This window comes from Chelonoidis abingdonii, chromosome 4, assembly GCF_003597395.2.
Source record: "Chelonoidis abingdonii isolate Lonesome George chromosome 4, CheloAbing_2.0, whole genome shotgun sequence".
Lineage (NCBI taxonomy): Eukaryota > Metazoa > Chordata > Testudines > Testudinidae > Chelonoidis > Chelonoidis abingdonii.
The window spans coordinates 29,403,802-29,428,688 of NC_133772.1; the positions used below are offsets into that span (position 1 = coordinate 29,403,802).

General features: G+C 51.2%; 1 protein-coding gene across 1 annotated transcript; it reads right to left on the bottom strand.

Moving 5' to 3' along the window:
- Positions 1-522: 522 nt before the first annotated feature.
- GPR152 (G protein-coupled receptor 152) lies at positions 523-10,245 on the bottom strand. Its single transcript, XM_032794995.2, has 2 exons — positions 10,170-10,245; positions 523-2,429 (listed from the first exon to the last, which is right to left on the bottom strand). The coding sequence occupies exon 2, from the start codon at positions 2,377-2,379 to the stop codon at positions 1,423-1,425; it is 957 nt and encodes a 318-aa protein (XP_032650886.1). The 5' UTR covers positions 2,380-2,429; positions 10,170-10,245; the 3' UTR covers positions 523-1,422.
- Positions 10,246-24,887: the final 14,642 nt, after the last annotated feature.

Genomic DNA, 24,887 nt, shown 5'->3' on the forward strand with positions numbered 1-24,887 from the left:
GCCTGTGTGGGAAAGAGAGGCTGTTGTCCTGCTTCCTCATTCTTCACTCCAGGAATGAATTTACAGCTCCTGTCTAGTCCTACTGGGGTTACTGTGCAGATCCAGACTAACTGGGGTCTGGATCCTAAGGCCCCTGGTGGATCCCCCATTTGCCATGCAATTGGGCGGCTCCCTGGAAATGTGGGCGAGCCCCCGCCTGCGGGTAGGAGAAAATCACTTCCCTCTCCAACACCTTGTAATGCAGCTCTCAGCCCCCTAGCCTAGTGTCAGTGTGGCTGAGATTGCTCAGCAGGGGGAACCCTTCGCCCCTTGATCCCCCATTCCCCTACCTGCGGTCACTCACCTGGGAGTCCCTGGGCTGACATGAGCTCAGCGCATCTCCAGGGCACCTCTCTTACCCCACTCCTGCGTGGTGGGGGCAAAGGTGGCTCTGAGTCCCTAGCAGGAGGTGGTGGTGGGCAGCCAGGCCCACACACTGGATACCCTGCTGGGGCAACTCGGGGGGAGCTCTGTGTGTGTGTGTGGGAAGGTCAGAATTAACCACATGGCCAAGGGGTCAGAATTAAAGCCATGGGGTGTAGCCCTCTTTGGTGTGTCCTGCCCCCATGGAGTGGTAGAGGGGAGCAATACCTGCCCCCTGGTCGGTGTGGGAAGGTGGGGATCCCCAGGAAAGCCCCGTGGCCTTAATTCTGACCCTTCGAGTGTGTGGTTCTGATACAGCCCCCTCTGCCAACATACACTTGGGCTGCAGCTTCTGTGTCACAGTCATGTGTGCTAAGAGGAGCCTGGGCCTGCTTTCAGCAGGTCAGAACGGTCAGGCTGCAGGGGCCCAGGGAGACAGAATTAGGGGGACACCTGTGCACTCAGCGCTGGGTATCTGGCTGCAGTGTGCAGAATAGCCACTGTATTAGGACACGGTGACCTTGGAGCCACACCTAAAGGCAAGATTGCTGAGCACAAATAGGCCCAAAGGGGCAGAGTCCCCTTCACCGCAGTGTCTCCTGGGACCTGTGGGTTGGCAGCTGCAGCCACGTCAGTGTTTACATTGCCTTGCCTAGGGCCAGGTGTTCCTGGGCCATTGACCTGCGTGGAGCTGGGCCTGCTTTGCATCTGCTGAGGATCTGTCCCTACTGGAGCTTGTCTAGGCTGGGGAAATGGGGCAAATTGGGCCTTGGCACTGGTGTGACTTCTCCTGGTAGCTTCCAGGAGCTGGTTGCTCCTGCCCAAACCCCACCTTGCACCAATTTACACAAGTCTTTGCACTAGTGAACCTTCAATCGTGCACAGAGCACCTTCCCCCCCGTCCCCATTGTGGCCAGGCCCTGTGAGGGGAGCCAGTGATCACTCATCTGGTAACTGGAGCTGTGCCAGAGCAGAGGCTGGGCCATGGAGGGAGAGGAGAGCAGGGTCTTGTTGGCAAGGTTAGGCTGAGAAGGACGTGCTGGGCGTGTCCCCAGGGCTCTTCCCTTGCTCCTCGGTGAGAGCCCTGGCAAGGGAGGAGGTTGTGTGGCGGCCGCAGCCTGTGCAGATGTTGGAGCCGAAGAAGATGTAGATGAGAGGGTTGATGCTGCTGTTGAGGTTGATCAGGTAGCCAAAGTAGACCATGAAGGGGAAGATGCGATAGTTGAACTCCTTATGCTCCCAGGAGACCAGGAAGAGCAGCTGGACGATCTGGAAGGGGAGGTTGAGCAGCACATAGGCTGACAGGGTGGCAGCCACGATGTGGTAGAACTTGCTGGGAGGCCGGGTGTGACGCCGGAAGGTGCGGGACAAGGTGGCGACATGGGTGGTCACCATGACGACGAAGGGGAAGAGTCCCTCCACCAGCACCTCCAGCAGGCGCAGGGGCCACTCGTATTTGCCCCGGTTGCTGGAGCAAACGAGCATCCCATCTGAATACAGGATGAGGTTGGCGAAGATGAAGCCCTTGATGCTGAGCAGGGCGGCCACCAGCCAGGCCCCCAAGCAGATGTAGCTGGAGAGCCGCAGGGGGCGGTGGCAGCGGTACCAGAGGGGCAGCAGCACCAGTAGGCAGCGGTCCACGCTGAGGGCGGCCAGCAGGAAGAGGCTGCAGTGGTAGCTCAAGTCAGAGAGGACGTAGCGCAGCTGGCACATGGCAGTGCCCAGCACCCAGGTTTCATTCAGCAGCGTCTCTATGATCTGCATGACCGTGGTGGAGAGGAAGAGGAAGTCAGAGGTGGCCAGGCTTAGGATGAAGACGGACAGGCCCCGGCGCCGCAGCCGCCACCCTGTCAGCCAGATGATGAAGGCGTTGGCTGGCAGCCCGATGACCAGCGTGGCGATCAGGACGGCTGGCCGCCATGATGCCGGTATAAAGAGTTCCGTCTGGTTGGAGTGTGAAGTGTTAAACGGCTCCATCCACCACTCCCAGCAGTCTCAGTGGGGACAGCGCCAGGCAGGCCAACCTGCTAATGGAAGGGACATGGAAGAAATCAGGGCAGGGCCTCTCTCCCAACCATTGCCCCTAGGACATGGGCACTGCCAGCTTCATCTCCTGCAGGGGAAATGTGGTCCAGTGGCTAGATCACCAGGTGGAGACCTAGTTCTGCCACAGATCTGGGCCACCTTAAGCCTGTACCTTCCCGCTGGTGCTTCAGTTTCCCTTCCTCACTCTGAGTCTATATACCTTGACAGCTCTTTGCAGGAGAGCCTGTCTATCACAGGCTCTCCAAGTGCTAGGAATAGTAATCACACCCCTGTCTCTGGGGGAATTTTCCCCAACTCACTATCAGGGAGAGGCTGGCACATGTCCTGAGAAGGGAGGTATTGGGGGTGGGGGAGGTCAGGACTCCTGGGTCCTATTCCCGGCTGCTTCGTTGCAGCCAGCTGCTCCTGTCATGGATCCTGTATAGCTTTGGCACCATAGGGGTTTCTGTCCAACAATGCCACCCTTTTTACTCTGATGCCTGTGGGATTAATCGGTTTGTCAGCCCCTATAGGGTGGCAGTCAGGATTAGGAATAAATGTTTACCTTGTCAATGGCATTGTGCTAGCACCCCAGCTGAGATCTGCACCCGACTGAACCAGAGACTGTGCAGAGGGACAGTCCCTGCCCTTAAAAAGTCTCAATCTAAACAACAACCCAGAGAGACAGTTAGAGAGGGGAAACTGAAGCACAGACAGATGGGAAACGACTTACCTGAGATCGCCCATTGATTTAGGCGCAGAGAAGGGTCCCTGAGTCCCGATCCACTCTGCTGCGTTGCCACCCCACAACCCTCTCATTATGGTACTCAGATAGCTATGTTGTCTCAAAACGCTCCCTGGCCAGCAGAGGTCGCCCCATCCTAGGGACATGGACCTATCTGGAGGGATCCAGCCATTGCAGCCTGGCTTATTTTGGCTGGGGGACAATGTGAAAAGATTCCAGCTGTAGCATAGCTGCCTGACTGTACAGCCACACAGATCACTGCAAATGCATCACCCGAGCCTCCACTGGATATGTCCACTCAGGGATCGCAGAGAGATGCCAACACATATCGACCATGGTCCCGTCGGATGACGGCACTGTGAATGGGTCCAGTGAAACTCCCTGCCACTGGACATGTGAAACTCTGGGCCTCACCATGTACAGGGCCAGCTCCAGGCACCAGCGCAGGAAGCAGGTGCTTGGGGCGGGCAATGGAAAGGGGCAGCGTGTCTAGGGTCTTTGGTGGCAATTTGGCAGCACATCCCTCGGTCCCTTTTGGAGGGAAGGACTGGCTGCTGAATTGCTGCCGAAGAATGAAGCGGTGTGATAGAGCTGCCACTGAAGTGCCGCTGATCGCGGCTTTTATTTATTTATTTATTTATTTTCTTCACCACTTGGGGCGGCAAAAAAGCTGGAGCTGCCCCTGACCGTGTGCAGAGCCTAGTTTGGAGACTCAGTTTCTCCTCAGTTCCTCTTTCCACGCTTAGATAGACTCATGCCCGCCTGCCTGGCAGCTGGTCGAGGTATTTCTCCCCAAGACAGTGACTGATCTGTCTAATCTGAGCCCCTCAGAGGCCTTGTATCCCAGCAGTGGGGGGAAACCTCACTGTAGCTCTCATCGCCAGTGTGGGGGAGGTGTCCTTTCCCAGGCTGTGGTGGGGCAAGGCAGGCTAATCTGTGCTGGTCCTGGCCTCACGCCACTGCTTCTGCTATCAGCTAAGATTCCCCATCCCTCAGTCGGATCAGAATGTACCTTATGAGCCTTGAGAGGCAGCCACTGATGAGCTGCCTGGAAGCAATGGGGCTGGGGACAATGGTGAGGGAAGCAGGGGCTGTTGGGGGAAGAACCCCCAGAGCCCGGGGAGAGGCTGAGGCATTTGCCATGGAGTTGTAGCCTTAATGTGCGGGAAGCTGCCACGTTGCATCACCAAGGGATGGGGAGGGGGTATCGGACTGAATGATCACAACACCCCCTTTTGCCTTTCCAGTCTATGGATCCATGAGACCATGGGGGCCCAGAGCCTGCAGCCTCTGTCCCTCCTCATCCCACTCTGAGAACAGCCCCTCCACTCCACTGCCGCAGACACCAGTCGTCACATAGAAATGCCAGCAGGTGTGACCCTGGCAGGCCAGATGCCAGCTCTTGCCCAGGCTGCTGACACCCTTGCAGCTGAAGCCCAGATCAGGTCACACCTGTACAGTAGTTTTGCTCAAACGAGGATTAGTTTTGTAAGAATATACTTGGTGTTTAGACTCTGTGAAATGCTTGTGAGTCCTGCCTACGTTCATCTCACTTGCCATGGCAGCATTCCATGCTATAGGGAAATATGTAAGTTTTACTTTATAACCCTGAAAATGTTTGGTCTGAGCTTGTGCACTCAGATCTGGGAATTGTCCTCACAGCTCCCCCCTCCCCCCATGGGGAATCATGGACCCTCACAATACAAATGATTCTTTAATGGCCCTGTCAGATCTGGGAAATGCTATGTGCCAGGAGACTGGTCATGTGGGCTTGGAAGCTGAATGGAAGAAATAAAAGCCACAGGAAAATTTTCCATCTTTTTTTTTTAGCTGTTTGAACTCTGAAGCCAGAGATCCCTTGGGCTGGCTCCTGGATCTGCCCTGAAAGACCCTTTGAAATGACCAGGGCCAGCTCCAGGCACCAGCATTCCAAGCTGGTGCTTGGGGTGGCAATCTGCAAGGGGCTGCAGGCCCTGTTGTTTTGCCTCTAAGCAGCAGTCGAATTGCCACTGCGGAGAGCGGGGGCAGTCCGTGTGCCCCTAGGGTGGCAGGTGTGTTTCTGCGGTGAGGGTAATTTGGCAGCAGGTTCTATGTTTAGCTATCCACGGCAGCTTCAGCTAAACATAGAAGCTGCTGCTGAATTGCCGCCGCCGCGGAAACGCACCTGCCACCCTAAGGGCACATGGACTGCCCCCGCAGTTCGCGGCGGCATTTGGTGCGCTGCTTGGGGCGGCGAAAACTGTAGAGCCGGCCCTGGAAATGACAACTTTCAAAAGCTCTGTCACTCTTAGGGCTTGGCTACACTTGGAAATGTGCAGTGCTGGGAGTTACAGCTGTGGTCGTACAGCTGTGTAGGAACAGCGCTGCAGTGTGGCCACACTGACAGCTACCAGCGCTGTAGTGTGGCCACATTTGCAGCATTTGCAGCGCTGTTGGGAGTGGTGCATTGTGGGCAGCTATCCCAGCGTTCAAGTGGCTGCAACGTGCTTTTCAAAAGAGGGGGGTGGGGTGGAGTGTGACAGGGAGCGTGGGGGAGACAGAGAGAGTGGATTTTTGGAGCAGACTCTGTGACAGCTCCCTGCCTTGCAAATTCTGGCCATTTCCCCCACCCCTCTCTCAATCACTCTTAAATGCAAAAAGGCTTCAGACCAGATAAGCAGCTTCTCCGACGGACTCCCCCCCCCCCCCCGCCGTGCTGTTTCTCTCCTCAAGCAAACACTAGCAGCTGTTCTCAGCTCCCTGCCTTGCAAGTTCTAAGGACTAGAAGATACACAACAGCTACCTTCAATCATTTTAAAAGTTTTGACCCTTCCCCCACCCCTCTCTTATTCACTAAATGCAAATTATGCACTCCTAAATAGCCTTCAGACCACATAAGCAGCTGCTCAACACGGACTCCCCTCTCCCCTCAAACAAACAGCTGTGAACATTCCAAAGCAATTCCCCTGCCTCGGCTCGCTCGCTCGCTGGAGCAAAGAGCAGCTGTGTTTGTTTTTTAGAGCTGGTCGTTCAGCCATTCTTCCGGTTTGTTGTGGACAGGAATTCTGGGATACCTCTTAATACCCTGGAGGCCAATAACAGCGCTGTTGGTGTCCACACCTGATGAGCAGCGCTGCATCACCAGCGCTGGAATCGCTACACCCCAATCAGACCAGGTGTACAGCCAGCGCTGCAGCCAGGGAGTTGCAGCGCTGGCTGGGCTTTGTAAGTGTGTACACAGAGTGAGTTGCAGTGCTGTAACCCCTTCACCAGCGCTGCAATTCTCCAGTGTAGCCAAGCCCTTAGGATTTAATCGTAACTCATTGGTGTGTACATGTTTGGGTAACCCTTCTGCCAAGTGGAGCCCGCAGCAACAAGGGCCGGGTTCAGTAACAAGGGTTTCCTTTTCAACAATACAACACAAAAGCGGCTCGAGCCCGCACCCAGTGACCTGGGACAATTACACACCACCTCCGGGGTGCCTCTAAGAGGCAATACTTCCCCTCTCACAAGCATAGAGTCTGAGTGTAGCAAAAACCTTTAATAAAAGGAGGGAAATAATTCAGCATTAATTTGGGAAAACACTGCAACTAGGGTTCACAAACACAAACATCCCACCCCCAAGCAAGTTGGTCAGTGTCCTCAGGCTCTTAAGTCCAGCAACCTAAAAGTCCTTTTAACATGCCCATCCCTTCTCTGTACCCCACTTTCAGTTGCTGTCCTTGGCCAGTGCAGCCCCAGAGGTCAGAGGTTCATCTGCAGAGCTCACCTGCTACCCTATATGTACGTGTGTGTATCGGGGAGAGGTGTGTGTGCGGGGGGATGGAGTAGGAAGTGTTAACCTGGGAATGTTGCATGGGAGTTTTACTAGTTTACTGTCTGCATTGATACTAGATGATGGTGGGATATCAGGGTGTGACTTCACTTGAGGGATGATACTTGAGCACATAACCTGAGCCCAGGAGAAGGTTGGGGCCAGGTGACATCTTCTGCCCAGGAAACTGGACAAAGCCTGGAGGAGGAGCCTAGAGATGTGGCTGGGTGAGACCGCTGTTGGGGGCTTCAGTTAGGAGCTGGCTGTGGAAATGGAGGGAGGCCCAGAACTGGGATCTGGGCTCCCTACCCCCAAGATGGACCTGATTGAGGGGTCCTGTTCCCTGTACCTACAAGCTCTGTTTTACACTGTGTTCCTGTCATCTAATAAACCTTCTGTTTTACTGGCTGACTGAGAGTCACAATGAATCACAGGAAGTGGGGGATGCAGGGCCCTGACTCCCCCACACTCTGGGGGGGAGGGCAGGGGAAGAAGTACCTTACATGCCCCACTGCTCAGATGGTCACTTGCTAAGATGTCTTCAGGCTCCCCCTTAACTCAGCGCTCAGTGATTTCAGCTGTTGTTGGGGGAGCCTCATTGTCAATGCACACTGGATAGGCATTTACAATAGAGACACTGGCCCAAACCAGGTCTAATATTAAGGACACTGCTATCTGGATATAACACGAATTTCGATGGTAAAGCAGTGCTCTGGTGGAGGAGGGGGCTGCACACTCCAGTGGATCAAAGCTAGTTCAATATAACACAGTTTCACCTATAACATGGTAAGATTTTTTTGGCTCCCAAGGACAGTGTTGTATCGAGGTAGAGGTGTATCAGTGTTAACAAGACACTCAATTAAAAAAAGACCAAACATTATCTATAACTCCTATACACAACTAGGGTGACCAGATGTCTTAATTTTATACAGATGGTCCCAATTTTGGGGTCTTTTTCTTATATAGGCTCCTATTACCCCCCAACCCATCTCTTGATTTTTCACACTTGTTGTCACATCAACTTACACACACCCCAAAGCAAACATTCACCTGCAGCCACTCTCAGTTCATTGGGCTGTGGAACCCATGTCCCTTGCCTAGCAAATGCTATTTAACTTGAGGGTGAGGTCCTCCATTGGGGTATGCCAGGTTCACACAATAAGGATAACAACCCTTTATTACTCCTGCCAAATAAAAAGGAGACTGGAGATCCAACTCCACCATCAAGTGATTATTTGGGGAGGCAATCCCATCATGCTGAGCGCCTAGGCAGGGTGGGTGTGTCCATGCAAACGAGATCAGATTGTGAAGTCTTTTTCCACAGCTCACCACTAGATGTCAGGGGAGAGCTCTTTCCGACTGCTTACATCTGCTTTGCTTTACCCTGTATATAACTCTCTTATTTCTCTTTCCTAATTGATAAACCTTAAAACAGTTTATTGCTGGGCATTGTCTTTGGTGTAAGATCTAGGGCACCAATTGATCTGGTGTAAGTGACTGGTCCCCTGGGACTGGGAGCAACCTGTGATTTTTGGTGTAAGTGATCATTTATCACTAAGTCCAGTTTGTCTGGGTGACAAGATGGAGTGGAGCGTCTGAGGGACTGTCTGTGACTCCGGGAGAACACTGGTATAGTGATCCAGGAGATTACGTTTGGAATTTGGTTGGTGAAATCTAATGATAGACACTCCACCAGTTTGGGGTGTCTGCCCTGTGTTTGACAGCCTGCCCTGAGGTTGGCACTCATGAGCCATTCCAGACAGCGTGACGGGGGCAGCTGGGCTTGCAGCTGATGCACTGGGATGGGACCCAGGAGATCTGGCTTCAATATCTGCCTCTCCCATAGGCAACCAGAGGGAATGATGAGCTGTCCTTTGTCTTGTTAAACCATGAGCTCTCTGGGGCAGGGACTGTCCCTTACCCTGTGCAGCCCTTTGCACAGCGGGGCTCTGATCTGAGACCTGCTCTGTGTGTGCCAGGCTGTGCAGCCTCAGGGCTGCTCTAACTAGCTCCCAGCTGGACAGCACAGAATGGCTCTGACCCACTCCCTCCCTCCCATTGCGGGGCAGCATAGACCTGCCAATCAGGGACTGTTGGTCCAGTGAGGGGGTGCCCAGGGTATGGAGAGAAGAGAGACCTAGACACTAACAGTGAGTGAGTAGTGGTGTTAGGAATGGGGAGAGAGTGTGGTCAGGACTTCTGGGTCCTATCCCCAGTTCTGCTGCTGATGGGCCAGATGAGCACTGTGCATCAGTTTCCCCCTCTGGAGAGCAGGGGCTGCCCTGCCCCTGTGCTGAGTGAGGTCTCCTGTGGGTGGGAGAACTGCAGCAGCAGAAGGCACAAGCTCCTGGGTGGAGACGTGCCAAAAGGTGGCTTGCAGGGGTTCCCCATCTCGGTGTGGGGGCTGCCTTCCTGAGCCAGAGCAGGAGGGGTTGAGATGGGGCTTCCCCTCCTCTCCTCCCACATCCAGGGCCATCCTTAGGCATACGCAGCATATGCAGCTACGTAGGGCACCAAATTGCCCCATATTTCACGGTTTCCTAGCAAGCTGCGTGCTGCATACGCGCCAGCACCAGTCCCGGTGACCAGCCCCATCCCTCAGCCAACCCCTCCTGCAAGTGGCAGGGCTTTCCCTCGGAGGATGCGGGGCCTCACACAATGCCCTGTGCCCTGCCTCTTACCATTCCCCGTGCTCTGCTCCGGCCCGCCCCCATTCCACCTCTTCCCCCAGTGATGCCTGCACTCACCGGCAGTGGGGGGAAGCAGAGCAACCTGGCCCCAGCCCGCTCTACTCCGCCAGTTCCCAGCCACGGCAGTCCGCTTCCCGACGCCGGTGAATGCGGGGAAAGGATCGCCCCCTGCACTCACCAGCGGCAGGAAGCAGTGCGACGCAGCCCCAGACCGCTCCACTTCCCTTGCCCTGGCCCCAGCCTTGTTGCCCCCCGGCTCTAAGTGCCCACCAATGCCAAGATGCACTGTCTGGCCCGGAGATGGAGATCATGAGTAGGGCCACCTGGGCTTCAGTCACATGCTCCCGGGTCATGGCCAGCCCCTCAGAGCAAGACAAGGCTGCAAAGCCAGCCAGGCAGGTCTGGTGCCAGCTAATTAGTACCATTAATGAAGTGTGAGTCTCAGTCGCCCCTGCAACCTGACACCAAAGACTGGGAGGTCACCCATGGGAAGGGGGGATAAAGTAGGACCTACCCGAAGTGTCTGCAGCAAGAGTCAGGCAGGGGTTAGGATGGAGTGAGCCCCCGCCTGGTGTCCAATCACTGCCCGGTCTCTGGAGAAGGAGGAAAGGCAGCAGGAGCAGGATGCTGATTTATATCAGTGGCAAGGGAGGAAGCAGCAGGGGAGGGGTGGGGGGTGGAGGCACATGGTGTGAACCAGTGGGGAGGGGAGGCAGATACCATCTAACCCTGTAGCAGTCTAGCTAGCGCTTGCCGCAGCCCACCTCCAGGCTCCACCCCCCAAGTCTCAGGCCCTTTGGGCCCACCCAGTTTGGGAAGAGCTGACATCTAGCCTGGTATCCTGTGCTCATATGACCAGCTAGCTTCACCCATGGCTGCAGACTCCATCAAGTGAAAGCCCAAGGATGGCCCTTGTGGACAGGGACAGGGCACCTGCCATCTTGGGGTGGGGAATTCACGGGGTTAGGAGTGCGTGTGTGCAGGGACCAGCTGTTGGGACCAAGTGCCTTGGTTGGGAGAGTTGGGGAATAACATGAGTTAAGAGGTAGTGTGTCCTAGTGGATAGAGCACTGGATTGGCAGCCATGAGACCTGCTCTGCCCATGACCTAGTGGGTAACTAGAATCAAGTCTATTCCCTGCCCTGTGCCTGAGTTTCCTCTCCCACTCTGTTTCTGGCTGGTCTGTTTAGATTGTAAGCTCTTTGGGGCAGCGGCTGTCTCACAGGATGGCTGTACAGCACCCAGCATGAGGGCGAGGGGGATGACAAGACTGATCACAGATGGGTCCTGGAGTTGCTGGCGGTCTGCCGCCCACTCCTTTCCTCTCATCTCCTTTGGGGGTCATGAGGGAGGTGAGTTAAAATTTGCGGCCCGGTTCTGTCCGTATCACGCAGCAGGCATGTGGTTAGACAAAACTGCTGACCAGCGAGACTGGGAAATGGCAGGAGGTTTTGATCAGCTGCCAGGGGTTGGCTCCAGGTGATCAGTGCAGGGTTAAACAAAGGAGCCGTCCCTGGCCCGGGTAACACGCTGATCTGAGCTGCAGGCTGAGAGCAGAGGGAGAAAAGGCAGAGAAAAAACATGTGTTGCCCAGCAACCAGTGATGGAGAGAGGCAGGTTGAGAAGGGGTCATTTTGGGGAGGAAAATGTGGGTTTGGGTTAAAGGAAGAGGGAGCATTTCTGAGAATCAGATCCCAGCGGGGAGCAGGTGGGTTTGTTAATTGAGCAATCAAAGGGTAGCTCAACCCACAGGATTCTCAATTAGTGCCTGTTAGAAACCACTGCTAAAGGCGGGTGGACAGCAATACAATGAGACCAGGTTTGTCCCAGAGTTTGCTCCACCCCCCAGTATTTGGGGCCTTGCCGGGTTATTTCCAATTTCATTTCCTTGGTGCAGTCCTGTTTATTTACTGAATTCTCCCACACAGTCCTGTGCTCCTGCACCAACAGGAACAATCAGCAGCTGTCTGTTTCCTTGCTCAGAAATCCCAAAACCTGCATCTCCAGCCAGTCCTGTGCCCCAAGGAGCTCAGCTCCTCACATCCATGCTCACAACTCCTGCCTTTGCTGTCTGATGCCTTCCTGCCTCTCACACAATTTGCCAAGCAATCCCCTCTGTATTTGCTGTCAATCCCAGCCAGGGAAACCATTCCAACCACATAGCTTAATTCAGTTCAGGCTTTGCCTGGTGACTGATTACTTTGGGCAGTGGCTTCTATTGTCTCCAGCTATCATGACATAAAAAGATAAGTGACAATCGGGGTGAGGCACCCCAGCGGGGATCTAAACCCCAAAGAATAAGCAACTGAATCAACTGGTTGCCTACAATATCATTGTACTTATAAAAGTGTAGTGAGTAAGGTCTTTTAGGGAAGCCGAGGACACCCCGATGATTAATATAATCATGAGATGTCTGTGTGACACTGTATGGACTATGGGTGACCATTTACAATATTATTGATACCAATATCACAAAACTGTAATTAGTCTTATACCGGATAGGGGGTGTAAGTGATCAGTGGAACAGGTACAATTTGGTAAATATGATAAGCTTGTTTATATGTATGTATCATCTTTGTATCATGAGTGCAAATATGTGATATCTCCAACTTGTGCTGTGTATCTGGGTGACACCCCCAGGCAGATTAGCATCAGCACTATCCAGCCTGCTTGATGGCCTATCAAGCCTATGAGTCAGCAGGACATGTAGGGACATGTCTGTGGACAGGGAACTGCAAATACTTTTCCATGCCCATATGCTGTGAGCTTGTGTTTGGGACAAAGGATGCACAAGCAACCTGACAAAGGATATAAAAAGGTAGCTGCATCACATCCATTTTGTCTTCTATCCTGTGTCTCACCTCTGGAGCAACTTCTCTACAAACTGAAGTTTTGGACAAAGGACTGATAGATCCATCCAAGCTTTGGATGTGTTCCAGAGGGACTTCACAAATCAGCAAACTCACCAATGGTGCTAAAAAGCTGATATATGGACTGTGAAATCATATGTCTGTATCTGATTGCTTTGACCCTTTAACAACTCTCTTCTCATTCTTTCCTTTTATAATAAAACCTTTGGTTTTACATACTAAAGGATTGGCTGGCAGTGTGGTATTTTGGATAATATCCAAAGTAGTACTCATCTGGTAATGCAGCTTGCCCTTTCGGGATCAAACTAACATTTTGTATAATGAATAAAGTTTTAAGTAACTTCTTGCTATACTGGATCTATGAGCCAGTTGGGAGCCAGAGAACTGGAATGCAATAAAGAGATCTGTTCGATTTCTTTTTTGCAGCGTCTTGATAACCAGCATGGGGGATCAGGAGCAGTTTGTGACAGGTTGGTGAATCTACTGTCACTGTGAACCACCAGTTTTGGCTGCCTGCCCTGACCCTGGCATTTTCAGTGTGGGCTACTCTAGGCACCTCGGGTCACAGTCTGTAATATCACTGCATGTGGAATCATGGATACTCACGGACACTAAGCTTTAAAGTCTGTGACCAAACAAAGGGAGAAACAGATTTTCCTGCAGACGGGCAGGGAGGGCAGCTGACTCCCTGTCTCTAATGGACATGGGTCATTGTGGACCCTAAACAATGGAAGCCCCAATTACATATGAGGCAGCAGGGGGGTGGGAAATCCATAGGAAGACATACACAGGGGAGAAAACCCTCCAAAGAATACTTGTAAAATGTTTACTGGACTAGAAAAAGAAGGGGAGAGACCCCCTAGTTATCCATCACTTCAGGAGCGTAGGGTAAAGCGCCTTCAGAGCCTGTGAAAGTTTAAGCCATTAGCTTGTGGGGCTAGAGATGCTGGCAACCTTGTGTGAGTAAGAAAGCTGCTTAGACAAAGATTGTGACTGGCCAAAACAAAGGTTTGGACCCTAGGAAGTGGGCTTGTTTTGTTTTTTATACCCATGCCCTGTCTTTTCCTCTAGCGTAGTATCACTAAAAGCAGGGCTCCCCAAATTTTTTCCCTCACACCCACCGGTACAACTGCAATAGGTGGGTGATATGTGTGGAGGCATGTGGGGTCACGTTCCCCTCCCCACAATTTGCTGCTTGGCTTGTACTGAGCATGCTCACATGGACTGAGCATGCTCAGTGACACTGCTGAAGCTGGCTGCCCTCATGCTGCCCTCCCCCTCCACTATTGGCAGGCATGGGCCCTCTCTCCCTGCGGCTCACTTACTGGCACTTCTGGAGGGAAATTATGAATGTTAATTATTACTCTCATGCTGTAATGCAGGGATCAGCAACCTTTGGCATGTAGCCCATCAGGAAAATCTGCTGGCGGGCCAGGACAGTTTGTTTACCTGCAACCGCTGCAGGTTCGGCCGATCGCAGCTCCTACTGGCCACAGTTCACCATTCCAGGCTAATCAGGGCTATGGGAAGCTGCGGTCAACACATCCCTCGGCCCACGCCGCTTCCCACAGCCCCCATTGGCCTGGAACTGTGAACCGTGGCCAGTGGGAGCTGCGATTGGCTGAACCTGCAGACCCTGTAGGTAAACAAACCGTCCAGGCCTGCCAGCGGATTTCCCTGATGGGCCACGTGCCAAAGGTTGCCAATCCCTGTTGTAACTAAACAATATACGTGTTTCCTCTTCATTTCAATGGAAGCACTTGTAATGAGAGAATTCCTTAGTAATATGGCCCTGAGAAATGCTTCAAGATCTTTGAAACCAGTTTTAGTCAGACTACACTTTAAAAAAAACAGTTGAACGCAAAATGTGGTGTTCAGACAGGGGAAACACAAGTTCGTACCAAACTGAACAATAAGCCACCAAACAATGTTAACAACATGGTTAACAAAACACATTGTGTAATTATTTGTTGATTTTTAAAACAGAGGAGTTGTCCAAGTCTGTGTAAGTAAAGACCCAGCCCTTCTCTCTGCTAATTAGGAAAGAATCAAAGATTGTCAATAAAAGTATAAAATAATTCACGGACCAGCAGTCTTCTTAATAGGGTGGATGTGCCTGTTTCTTCTTGCACAGCTTTTCCAGCTGGGGGTGTGTTAGTGAGGCTCAACCTGATCTCCTCTTCAATTTTCAGCCTTGCTTTTTTGATAGCTGCTGGTGCTGAAAATCCAGCTTCACAAAGACACGTTGTTGCACCAGGAAGGAGGACAGGCTGGGGATGTCTCACCCTGGTGAGAGATGGATGGGTGGGGAGGGAACCCTGCAATGGAGGGGGTGGGTAGCTCCTAGCACAGACAGCAGAGATGGGAGGGTGGAAGGAGACAGGTCAGTGCTCTGGGGAGGTGGATACCTGAGCCCCCCCACTGCAAAACATTACACCCACTCCCTGCCACCAGCAACTGAGTTGGAGGGGACAGCTCGGTGCACCAGTAGGGGGATCCCCAATTCTCTCCACTGCAAAATAGCCACCCCCTAGCCTGATGCCTGCAAACCGGATGCTGAGGAAGGGAGTAGGAAACCTTCCAGCTGCACCTCTGCTGCTCCCCCAACCCCAGCTTCCCACCCTGTAAAATCGCTTTCTTCCAGGCCGTTCCCCTCAAACTCTCCCCACACATAGTCTCCAGGCAGGCTCTGTCGGGCAGGGCAGGTAGAGAGGGCTGTGCGCCCTGGAGCCGCGCTGAAGGGCCAGGGTAGTTTGGAGGGGGAACAATGCCCCTACATGGCCCATCCCCCATCTCCACCCTTGCTGGCAGACCTCCCAGGACTGTGTCGCATCCCACACAGTGGGAACCCCTGACTTAACCCTCTATTCTTTAACTTCATCTTCGTTTTCCCATAAACCATCTCAGGGCTGTTGTACCAATGTAGGTGTGAGTCCCCAGCTAACCTATGAGGTGTGCTCTGTCTCTCTATAGGCAGCAAACATAGCAGTTTCAGTGAGTGTCCCAGGAGAGAGACTGAACACTGCAGGGAGACATCCCTGGGGAACGCAGGGACTGGGGTGGACTGATTGTTACCAGCAAGGCAAGGTTTGGACTGGTAGCCTCTTGAGGAGTTTGCCGGGAGAGCGGACAGGCTGGGAGCTGACACATGGTCTCATTGCTAGGAAAGCTCACTGTTGCTGAGGAAGAGGGTAACACAATGACTCTCAGTTCTAGGTGTACTGAAATACTCCTGCCATTAAACCATTCAGCGGCAATCAAAAAAGTTAACAGACTGTTAGGAACCATTGACAAAGGAATAGATAATGAGACAGAACTAAGTCAAATATGATGATGATTACTGAAAATCTTATTCATCATACGAAAAAGTTCTACCAATCCCAAGGACTGAGATCCCAGTCGTGACTGGACCACTGTGAATATAACATTGGACAATAACCTATGGACTAATTCTGAAAGAACTCTTTGCAGCTACAAAGCTCACCACCTCCGCTATGAATCGGAATCTCAGGAATTGTACTTGTGCCTGTATGTATGCTGATCATTTAACCATACTCTCTCTTTTTTCTTTTAAAATAAATTTTATTTTAGTTAATAAGAATTGGCTGTAAGCATGTATTTGGGTAAGATCTGGACTATTCATTAACCTGGGATGTAATGTGTCCGATCCTTTGGGATTGGTAGAACTTTTTTATATGATGAATACAATTTTCATTAATCCTTATCATACCTGACTTGGGTGTCCTGGTGGAGGCCTGAAGCTGGGTTACTTTACGGAAACTGTGTTGTTGGTGTGACTCTGTACCCCATAATGCTTTATGGGAATATGACATAACTGGAATATGTTTTGTGCTGCCTGTGCCATGTAACATATCTCTGTAAAGGTTATGGTCTGCTATATCTATTCATCCTATTTGTACACGTGTATCATTTTGAACTTGAGGTTAAGAATATTGGCTGTACATTTGCTTGATTTCTAAGGGTATGGTTACACCTGGGTAACGTGCAGGACATTGTGGATGGCTTTGCACAAATGGGTTTCCCTAACTGTGGAGGGGCGATAGATGGGATGCATATTCCTATTCTGGCATCACCCCACCTAGCATCTGAGTCATTAATTGGAAGGGGTTCTCCGGGCGCTAGTGGATCACCGTGGGTGTTTCATTATTAACGCAGGCTATCCCAGAAAGGTGCATGATGCACGCATCTTTCGGATCACTGGCCTGTTTAGGAAGCTGCAGGCTGGGACTTTTTTCCCAGAGCTGAAGATCACAGTAGGGGAAGTTGAAATGCCCATTGTGATCCTTGGAGACCCGGCTTATGCATTAATGCTGTGGCTCATGAAACCCTGCACAGGGAGCCTTGACAGTAGAAAGGAATGATTCAACTATAGGCTGAGCCAGTGCCGAATGACTGTGTAGTGTGCTTTTGGCCATTTAAAGGGCCACTGGTGATCTCTGTATGGGAAGCTGGACTTGGCCGAACACAGCATCCCACGGTTTTATCCATGTGCTGTACCCTCCATATTATTTGGGAAGGGAAGGGTGAAAGTTTCAGTCAGGCATGGACCTCTGAGGTTCAACACCCGGACAGTGAATTTGCACAGCCAGAGAGCAAGGTTATTAGAGGGGCCCAGCGTGGGGCTGCAAGGATTAGGGATTCCTTGAGGGAGCAATTTGAGGCTGAATACCAGCAGTAATGTCTGGTGCCCTGCACGGGAGTGAAGTGCAATGGTTACAATGTTAGTAGGAATCTGTGTTTGCTAAGCTGATTTGCAGTGCCTGTTTCTTTCCTGGGCTAAGGTATCTTTAACTTTATGCAATAATAAAGAATGTTTTCAAAGCCAAAGAATCCATTTTTTGAAAAAAAAATTCAAGTATTGGAAAGAAACACAACTTCTTGGGAATCAGAAAGGGCAAGAGGGTGGGGTGGCATATGTCCTGTTTGGAGTGCTGTGCAATGTGTGCTGCACTTCAGGATGGCTATACTGCATGGTGATGGGGGTTGAGTGCAGTGGGTAAAGGTCATAGTTTTCAGGGCTGGGTGGTGAAGATACAGGTGTTGGAGGCAGCTGGTGGTGGTAAGAACCCGGATGTTGGGGAAAGTGGGTTGGAGGTGACATGGGGGCACATGGGAAAGAGTTCTGGGACAAGGGCTGCGGGAGGACGGGTGTGGGCATGGTAGTGCTCCACCTGCATGGCTACGAGCACCTGGATAGAGTCCGCTTGGCACTCCATGAGGCTTATCAGCCGATCTGTGCTTTGCTTCTCATGCTCCATGCTTCGCTGCTGGTGTGCTGCGTTTTTCTGGCGGATCCTGCTTTCTCTTTCCCTACACTCCTATGCTTTTTGATTCCCTTTAAGAAATTGATGCATCACTTCCTACAGCATCTCTTTGCTTTTTCGCAGCCTCTTCCTGAGTCTTTTCAGTCTCTCAGCAGGTGATAATATGGACTGTTTAGATCTCAATGTTGCATCTGTAAAGGCAAAATGCAACACTTAACAGAAGCAGCTTTGTTTATACCAGATAGAGTAATGATTCCCCCGCACTTAAGGTGGGCACACACAGTCTACTCAATAGCGTAATTTTCCCGTCCCAAAGAGAGCTCACATAATCCACGGGAGCCACAAAATGATGAGTAAGGGGGACTGATTGCTTCATGGCTGTACTGTCCTCTGGGTTTCTGTGCCTTGGGGAGAGCCAACAGCTGCGGTGGTCTCCTACACTGTACACTGTCCCAACATTTTCCACAGGAGTTTGTCCTGGAAGATATCTCGCTGCTGAGGGCGACCTGGGAAGAAAAGGAGAGTCTTCTACTGCAATGGGGCTTCTGCCCTGGCCTATATGCAGCTTGCCTGTGTGCAGCAATGGCCCCCTGCCCCTCACTGCACAGTGGTGTGGACATGTTAGCCTGACTGGGACAAGGACCACGGTGGCTCTCCCAAGAAACCTGCACAAGCGCATTGCCCAAGTTCTGGATGAGACTTTCGAAGAAATCACTGAGGACAATTACCACAATGTGATAGACCACATCAATGTGCTGTTCTGCATCTAGGCATGTATGCAGCCCTAACCCTCCTCTTCCAAAGAGCCCGCACTGAAAAAATTCTTTCCCGAAAAAAAAAAAGCTGCTTACCGGGAACCTGCTCTTCTGTTTGTCCTCCACCATGTACCAGCTGCTGCGACTGGCTTCCTTCTTCCTGGCTTGAGAAGAGCTCCTGGTTGCATGCCTCCAGGGATTCCAGAGTGTCTCCCCCCACCCCAGCACCCTCACTCCCACTTTCCTCCACCTCCTCTTCCTTCCCCCGCTCTGAAGTGTCCATGGCCATACTCAGAGTGGAGGTGGGGTCACCCCCAAGTATCGTGTCCAGCTCTTTGTAGAATTGGCAGGTTGCAGGGGCAGCACCGGAGTGATTGTTTCCCTTGTGGGCTTTGTGATAGGCATTCTGCAGCTCCTTCACTTTAATCCTGCACTGAAATGCATCCCAGTCATGGCCCCTTTCCATCATGGCCCTTGATATCTACCTGAAGGTATCGTAATTCCTACGGCTGGAGTGCAGCTGGGACTGGACAGCTTCCTCCTCTCAAACACTGATGAGGTCCAGCAACTCACCATTGCTCCATCCTTGGGCTTGCTTGGCGCATGGAGACATGGTCACCTGGAAAGATTTGCTGATAGCACTCCACGCCAGGCTGAGCAAACAGGACGAGGATTTTTAAAATTCCTGGGGAATATAAAGGGCGGGTCTGATGGTTGGTCACCTGAGGCCAGGGCAGTAGAGTTCGAACTGATGACCAGAGTGGCTAGAACAGGCATTGTGGGATACTGCTGAATACTTCTGGAGGCCAATCAGAGTGCATTGGGCGGCCACACTTGTGCCACAGTGCAGCAGCAGCGGCGCAATAATCTTTATTCCTCTTGGGGAGGTGGAGTACCAGCAGCGCTGTATCCACGGAGATACAGTCCTGTTCATGCCTTGCCAGTGTGAATGGGAAGAGAGGTACAGCACTGTGGGTGGCTTTAATGCGCTGTAACTCGCAAGTGTAGCCAAGGTCTAAGCTTTGTGAGGCATTAGGTCAGCTTCTTTAGAAAGGAATTCGCAAGGTTAAGTACCCAGTCAGGAAGCACTTGGAGAACAATGCATCTTGGAATGCTCCAATCCACATATGAAATCTTCCTGGGGACATACAAGATACCCTGTGGACAATGGCTTCTGCCTGTAAAGACTGTGAGTCATGCATGGACATGTGACTTGCCCGGGTGACTCCAAAACTCCATTTTATAGCTGGACTTGGCATAGGAAGGAGGACGGGGTCTCCACCCACAAAAGAAAGTCTATTTAAGCCCAGGGGAGACCTCTCCATTTTGTCTTCAGCTGGCTAAAGCGTGAGCCTTTCCACCCCCAAAGATACCTGAAAGAAACCCGAACAAAGGGCAGTGACTGCAAGGGGTGTGAGTGATTGCTGGACCCGAGCTAACAGGAGATTAGCCTGTAAAAGGGAGCATTCTGGCACTGGGGAGGATCTTATCTGTATTCAGTTTGATTAGACATAGATTTGTGTGTTTTGTTTTATTTTGCTTGGTGACTTACTTTGTTCTGCCTGGTACTTCCTGGAACCATTTAAATCCTACTTTCTGTATTTAATAAAATCATTTTTTACTTATTAATTAATTCAAAGTATGTCATACCTGAGGGAGCAAACCGCTGTGCATATCTCTCTATCAGTGTTATAGAGGGCGAACAATTTATGAGTTTACCCTGTATAAGCTTTATACAGGGTAAAACGAATTTATTTAGGTTTAGACCCCCTTGAGATTTGGGCATCTGAGTGTTAAAGACAAGAACACTTCTGTGATCTGCTTTCAGTTAAGTCTGCAGCTTTGGGGCAAGTAATTCACACCGTGGGTCTGGTTTGGAGTAGACAGGCATGTCTGGCTCAGCAAGACAGGGTGCTGGGGTCCCGAGCTGGCAGGGAAAGCAGGGGTAGAAGTAGTCTTGGCACATTAAGTGGCAGCTCCCATGAGGGTTTCTGTGATCCAACCCATCACAGTTTGCTTTTGGGTAGCCAGTGAGATATTCTAGAAGCTGTTTTGTGCTGGTTTGGTAAATCTAGGTATTGGAATATCCACCAGCTTTGGGGATTGTCTGCCCCATTCTCTGCCGTTCACCCTAAATGAGTGACCTCAGCTGGCTCCCCTGGGACTCCAGTCACAGCCCTACTCCCTAGCCAGCCCATCTGGCATCTCCTGCCCCTGTCACAAATTCAACTCAACAGAAAAAAGATCTGTTAAGGCTAGATCACCAGGGACTGTGAACAGCTTATCAGCCACCTAGAACAAGTGCCAGTGGGGTTTATCAGATGTGAAAGAGGAAGCAGTCCCACAACAACCTGGCTCTATCTGTTAGTGGTTTCCCCTTATCACTGTAACTCAGAAGGGAATATGCTAAGCTCAGGAGACAGGGTAGCTGCCACACGAGATAGTAAGGCAACAGGAACAGCTCCTTATCTGGCATCTGCAGAGTAAGGGATCCCATGGGCACAGATCCAGATTCCTCTGGGGCCTCCAGCCAGGAAGCCATGGGCATGATGAGAGCAGAGCAGACTGCAAGGCTGGCTAGAAACCACGTGCAAAATGCAGTGCTGGACTGAGCCCTAGCCTACTGGAAGGGCCAGGCTGATAATAGTATCTAGTGCAGTGATTCTCCACCTGCAGGCTGCTTGCAGCCCAATCAGCACACAGCCAGTATATATGTTGTGTGGAAGTGGCCCACAAAGCATCTACGGAGCTGCATATGTGCCCTCCATGGTAAATAGTTTGAGAGCCACTGATCTAGTGTGCTACTACCCATAGCAGCCCTGGCTCCCCTGTGCACCTGGAGAACCAAGGCCCAGAGAGATATAGGAACCTGCTCAAGGTCCCACAGGGAGTTTTTGGCCAATCTGGGCTTGAACCTAGGTCTTCTGAGGCCCAATCTAGTGTTGCAACCCCCCAGGCCACAGTTAGACCCCAGATGAGAGGCTCTTGCAGAGCTGGCCCCATCACCCAGGGAGGTCTGTTGCCTTGGACAGGGGATGCCAGGGCAGAGCAAGGTTGGGCATGAGGGTGCAGGGCTTTTGGTATGTGGTCCCTGGAGGGGAGGGGGAGAACTCCCCACCACAGCAACCACTAACTGTTCCCCAAGGACAGCCCCAGCAGAGAGGCGGAGGGGAGGATGGGCCCTGGAGAGGGCAAGTTCTGGGGTCTCCTCCGGGGTGGGGGGAGCAATGGGATATATAACGATCTGTGAACCTCACTGTGCTCCAGCACCCCGGCCCCATTCTTGCTGCATCTGAGTGTCAGCTCATCAGTGGTGGATTTAAAGTTAGTGGGGCCCTGTGCACAGCTTAATTTTTGGGGCCCCCCTCAGGAACCAGCCCAGAAAAAAAACATTCTCTTTTATCTCCAGTTTTTCATTTTTTTCTTCATCCTCTTCCTATATTATAAATAAAGGGAAGTAAATGAAAATAAAGTGACCCACCCCCACACTGCCTACTGAACCCCAACCCCCTGCCTGAGCTCTGCTGCGCTGCCAGCCAGGATTCAGGGGCAGGTTGTCAGATGAGATTTGTCCTGCATTTTGGGGGCCCTCTGTTGTTGGGGGCCCTGTGCCACCGCACGGGTTATTTCATGGTAAATCTGCTTCTGCAGCTCATTAACCACATTCTGGGGAGTGGGACCTGAGAGAAATTCTACCCCCCTTGCTCCAGGTCCCCACTCCCTGAAACCCATAGGGGAGAATGCTATGGGGAAGAGGGCCCTGGGAGAGGATGTGCTGGAGGCCCTGGTTATACCCGTTGCTGGTATCAGGGCACTGATTCAAAGCTGTGCAAAACAGAGGCACCCAGGATTACAGGTCAAATGGTGACAAAACCCCTTACTGATCTGGGTTGAACCCCCCCAAGCATCACATTGATGTAGTCATACAAGATTTACGCACACAGCTTGCTATCTGACTGGGGTTTGCAGTTCAAGCACTGGTAAAATCCCTGGTGTGCCCACACCTTGAATACTGCTCTGGTTCAGAGTTTTAAAATGTTAAATATAAAGTAATGCAAAAGTAATGTTAAAATTGGGAAATGTACAGAGAAGGGCAACAAAAATGATGAGGGGTCTAGAACAGTTTCCACATGAGGAGAGATGGAAAAGACTGGGACTGAAGCTTGGAAAAGAGACTAAGAGGGGAGATGATAGAGGTCTATAAAATCATGACTGGTGTGGAGAAAGTGAATAGGGAAGTGTTATTTATGCTTTCACATAACATGCCAATGAATTTAAGCAACTTCACCCACTGAAATGACTAGGCAGCAGTTTTAAAACAAAGTATTTCTTCACACAATGCACAATCAACCTGTGGAAAACATCCCCTGGCAATGAGGTGAAGGCCAAAACTATAATAGGGTTCAGAAAAGAACTAGATAAATTCACGGAGGATAGGTCCATCAATGGCTGTAGTAAGATGAGGTCCTGAAACACAAACTCTTGCTTCAGAGGCCTGGTATGAAGCCTAAGGCCTGAACTAAAGTAATGCTCAAGACTTTGTTAACATAAAGCAAAGTTAAGCTGTGAGCCAGAGGCAGGCCCAGCTCACAGGATCTGGCAAGAAGAGGGCTGAAGTTGCAAAAATACACATATCTAAAAGGTACTAGGCACTAGTTATGGAAACATGTGCCAGGATGGTACCAGAGCATATTTCTCACAGATAACAGGAACAGGCTGACCTATCCTAAATACAGGGGCAGGAAGGTAATATGGTAGAGTTGTTGTGTGAGAGGCGGCACCCTCACACGTAGAGGGGTTGCACCTCTATGCATCAGGAGTGATATGTAACATGTTTGTACCTGTGTATAAGAATGCACACCTGGGGCAGTGTCTTTCTCCAGCCTAGGGGCAGTGTAGTGTCCCGCCATTGACTGAGCTGTGTCCATTGTCAGGGAGCACATATGTACCAGCAGAACTGTAGATATCTGGTCTGGGCAGCTAGAGACTGTGTTTCATTTGGCAATAAACCTGGCCGGGTGCCTTCGTACCTTATCAGAGTCTGTGATCATTGGGGGTTCTCTCAGGGTCTGCTGTACCAGTGATCTGCAGGGCTGGGGCAGCAGACAGAGGGAACCACACACATGCAGCCGACTGTTATCAACATTGAATAGAGCAGAGCACCACACCGGTGACATCTGACAACAATGGCTAATAGTCAGGATGGGCAGAGGTGCAACCCAATGAGCTGGGTGTTTCTAGCCTCTGACTGCCAAAAGCTGGGACTGGATGACGGGGGATGGCTCACTGGATAATTGCCCTGTTCTGTTCATTCCCTCCCGGGTCTCCCCTAAACCTTTCCCTGGGGGGACTCCCAAGACCCAGAAGCTCTGAGTCTTACCGGCAAGGAAAATACTCCACTTCCTTTCCCCCTCCCTCTCCCACCCAGACTTTCCTCTCTGGGCTAACCTGGGAGAGCTGTTGCAATCTCTTTACATCACAATACCCAGAAGCATGTCTCCTTTATTCCACAAAGAGACAAACCCCAAATACAAGGAAACAGAAGAGATTCTATCTCTCCTCCCCCTTAGCTTCTTCCCGCCCTGGGACACTAGGAGAGTTAAACACAGAGCGTAGTGTTTCCCCTCCCCCCTGTCTTTCCTTTCTCCTTAACCAGAGAAAAACTCAAACAGGTTTTAAAAAGAAAGCTTTATATAAAAAAGAAAGAAAAAAGACATAAACATATTCTCTGTAACAAGATGACAATACAGGGCTATTGCTTATAAGAAAAATATGAATAAACAGTCTGAGTCAAAAAGATATCCAATTTGAAACATTCCAGCAAGTTACACACATGTAAATACACCCAAAACAACATAAAAGCCTATATTGTTTTTCTACCTGTACTTACAAGTTGGAAACAGAAGATTAGAAGAAGAAAGAAGCTTCTCATAGCTGAGAGACAAACAAAAGACTCAGAGTCCAAAAATTCCCTCCCTGACTTTGAAAAATCCAGTTTCCTGATTGGTCCTCTGGTCAGGTGTTTGGTTCCCTCTGTTAACCCTTTACAGGGAAAAGAAACATTAACCCTTAGCTATCTGTTTATGACAGAGCAAAGAGCCAAAGAAGCACATCGGTGGGCCCTGGAACTGGAAGCGGCTGCCCACCAGTGAGCGATGGAGCTGAAAGAGCAGGAAAGGCGTGGACAGATTCCCCCAACCCACAAGTGCTCTCTCTCCCCAAGGGACACCCAGCTGGGATAAGCTGTCCCCTGCATACAGAGGAGTAGACCGCATTAAGGAATTCAGTACCACTTTTGAAAGGCTGTGTGAAGTCCATAAAG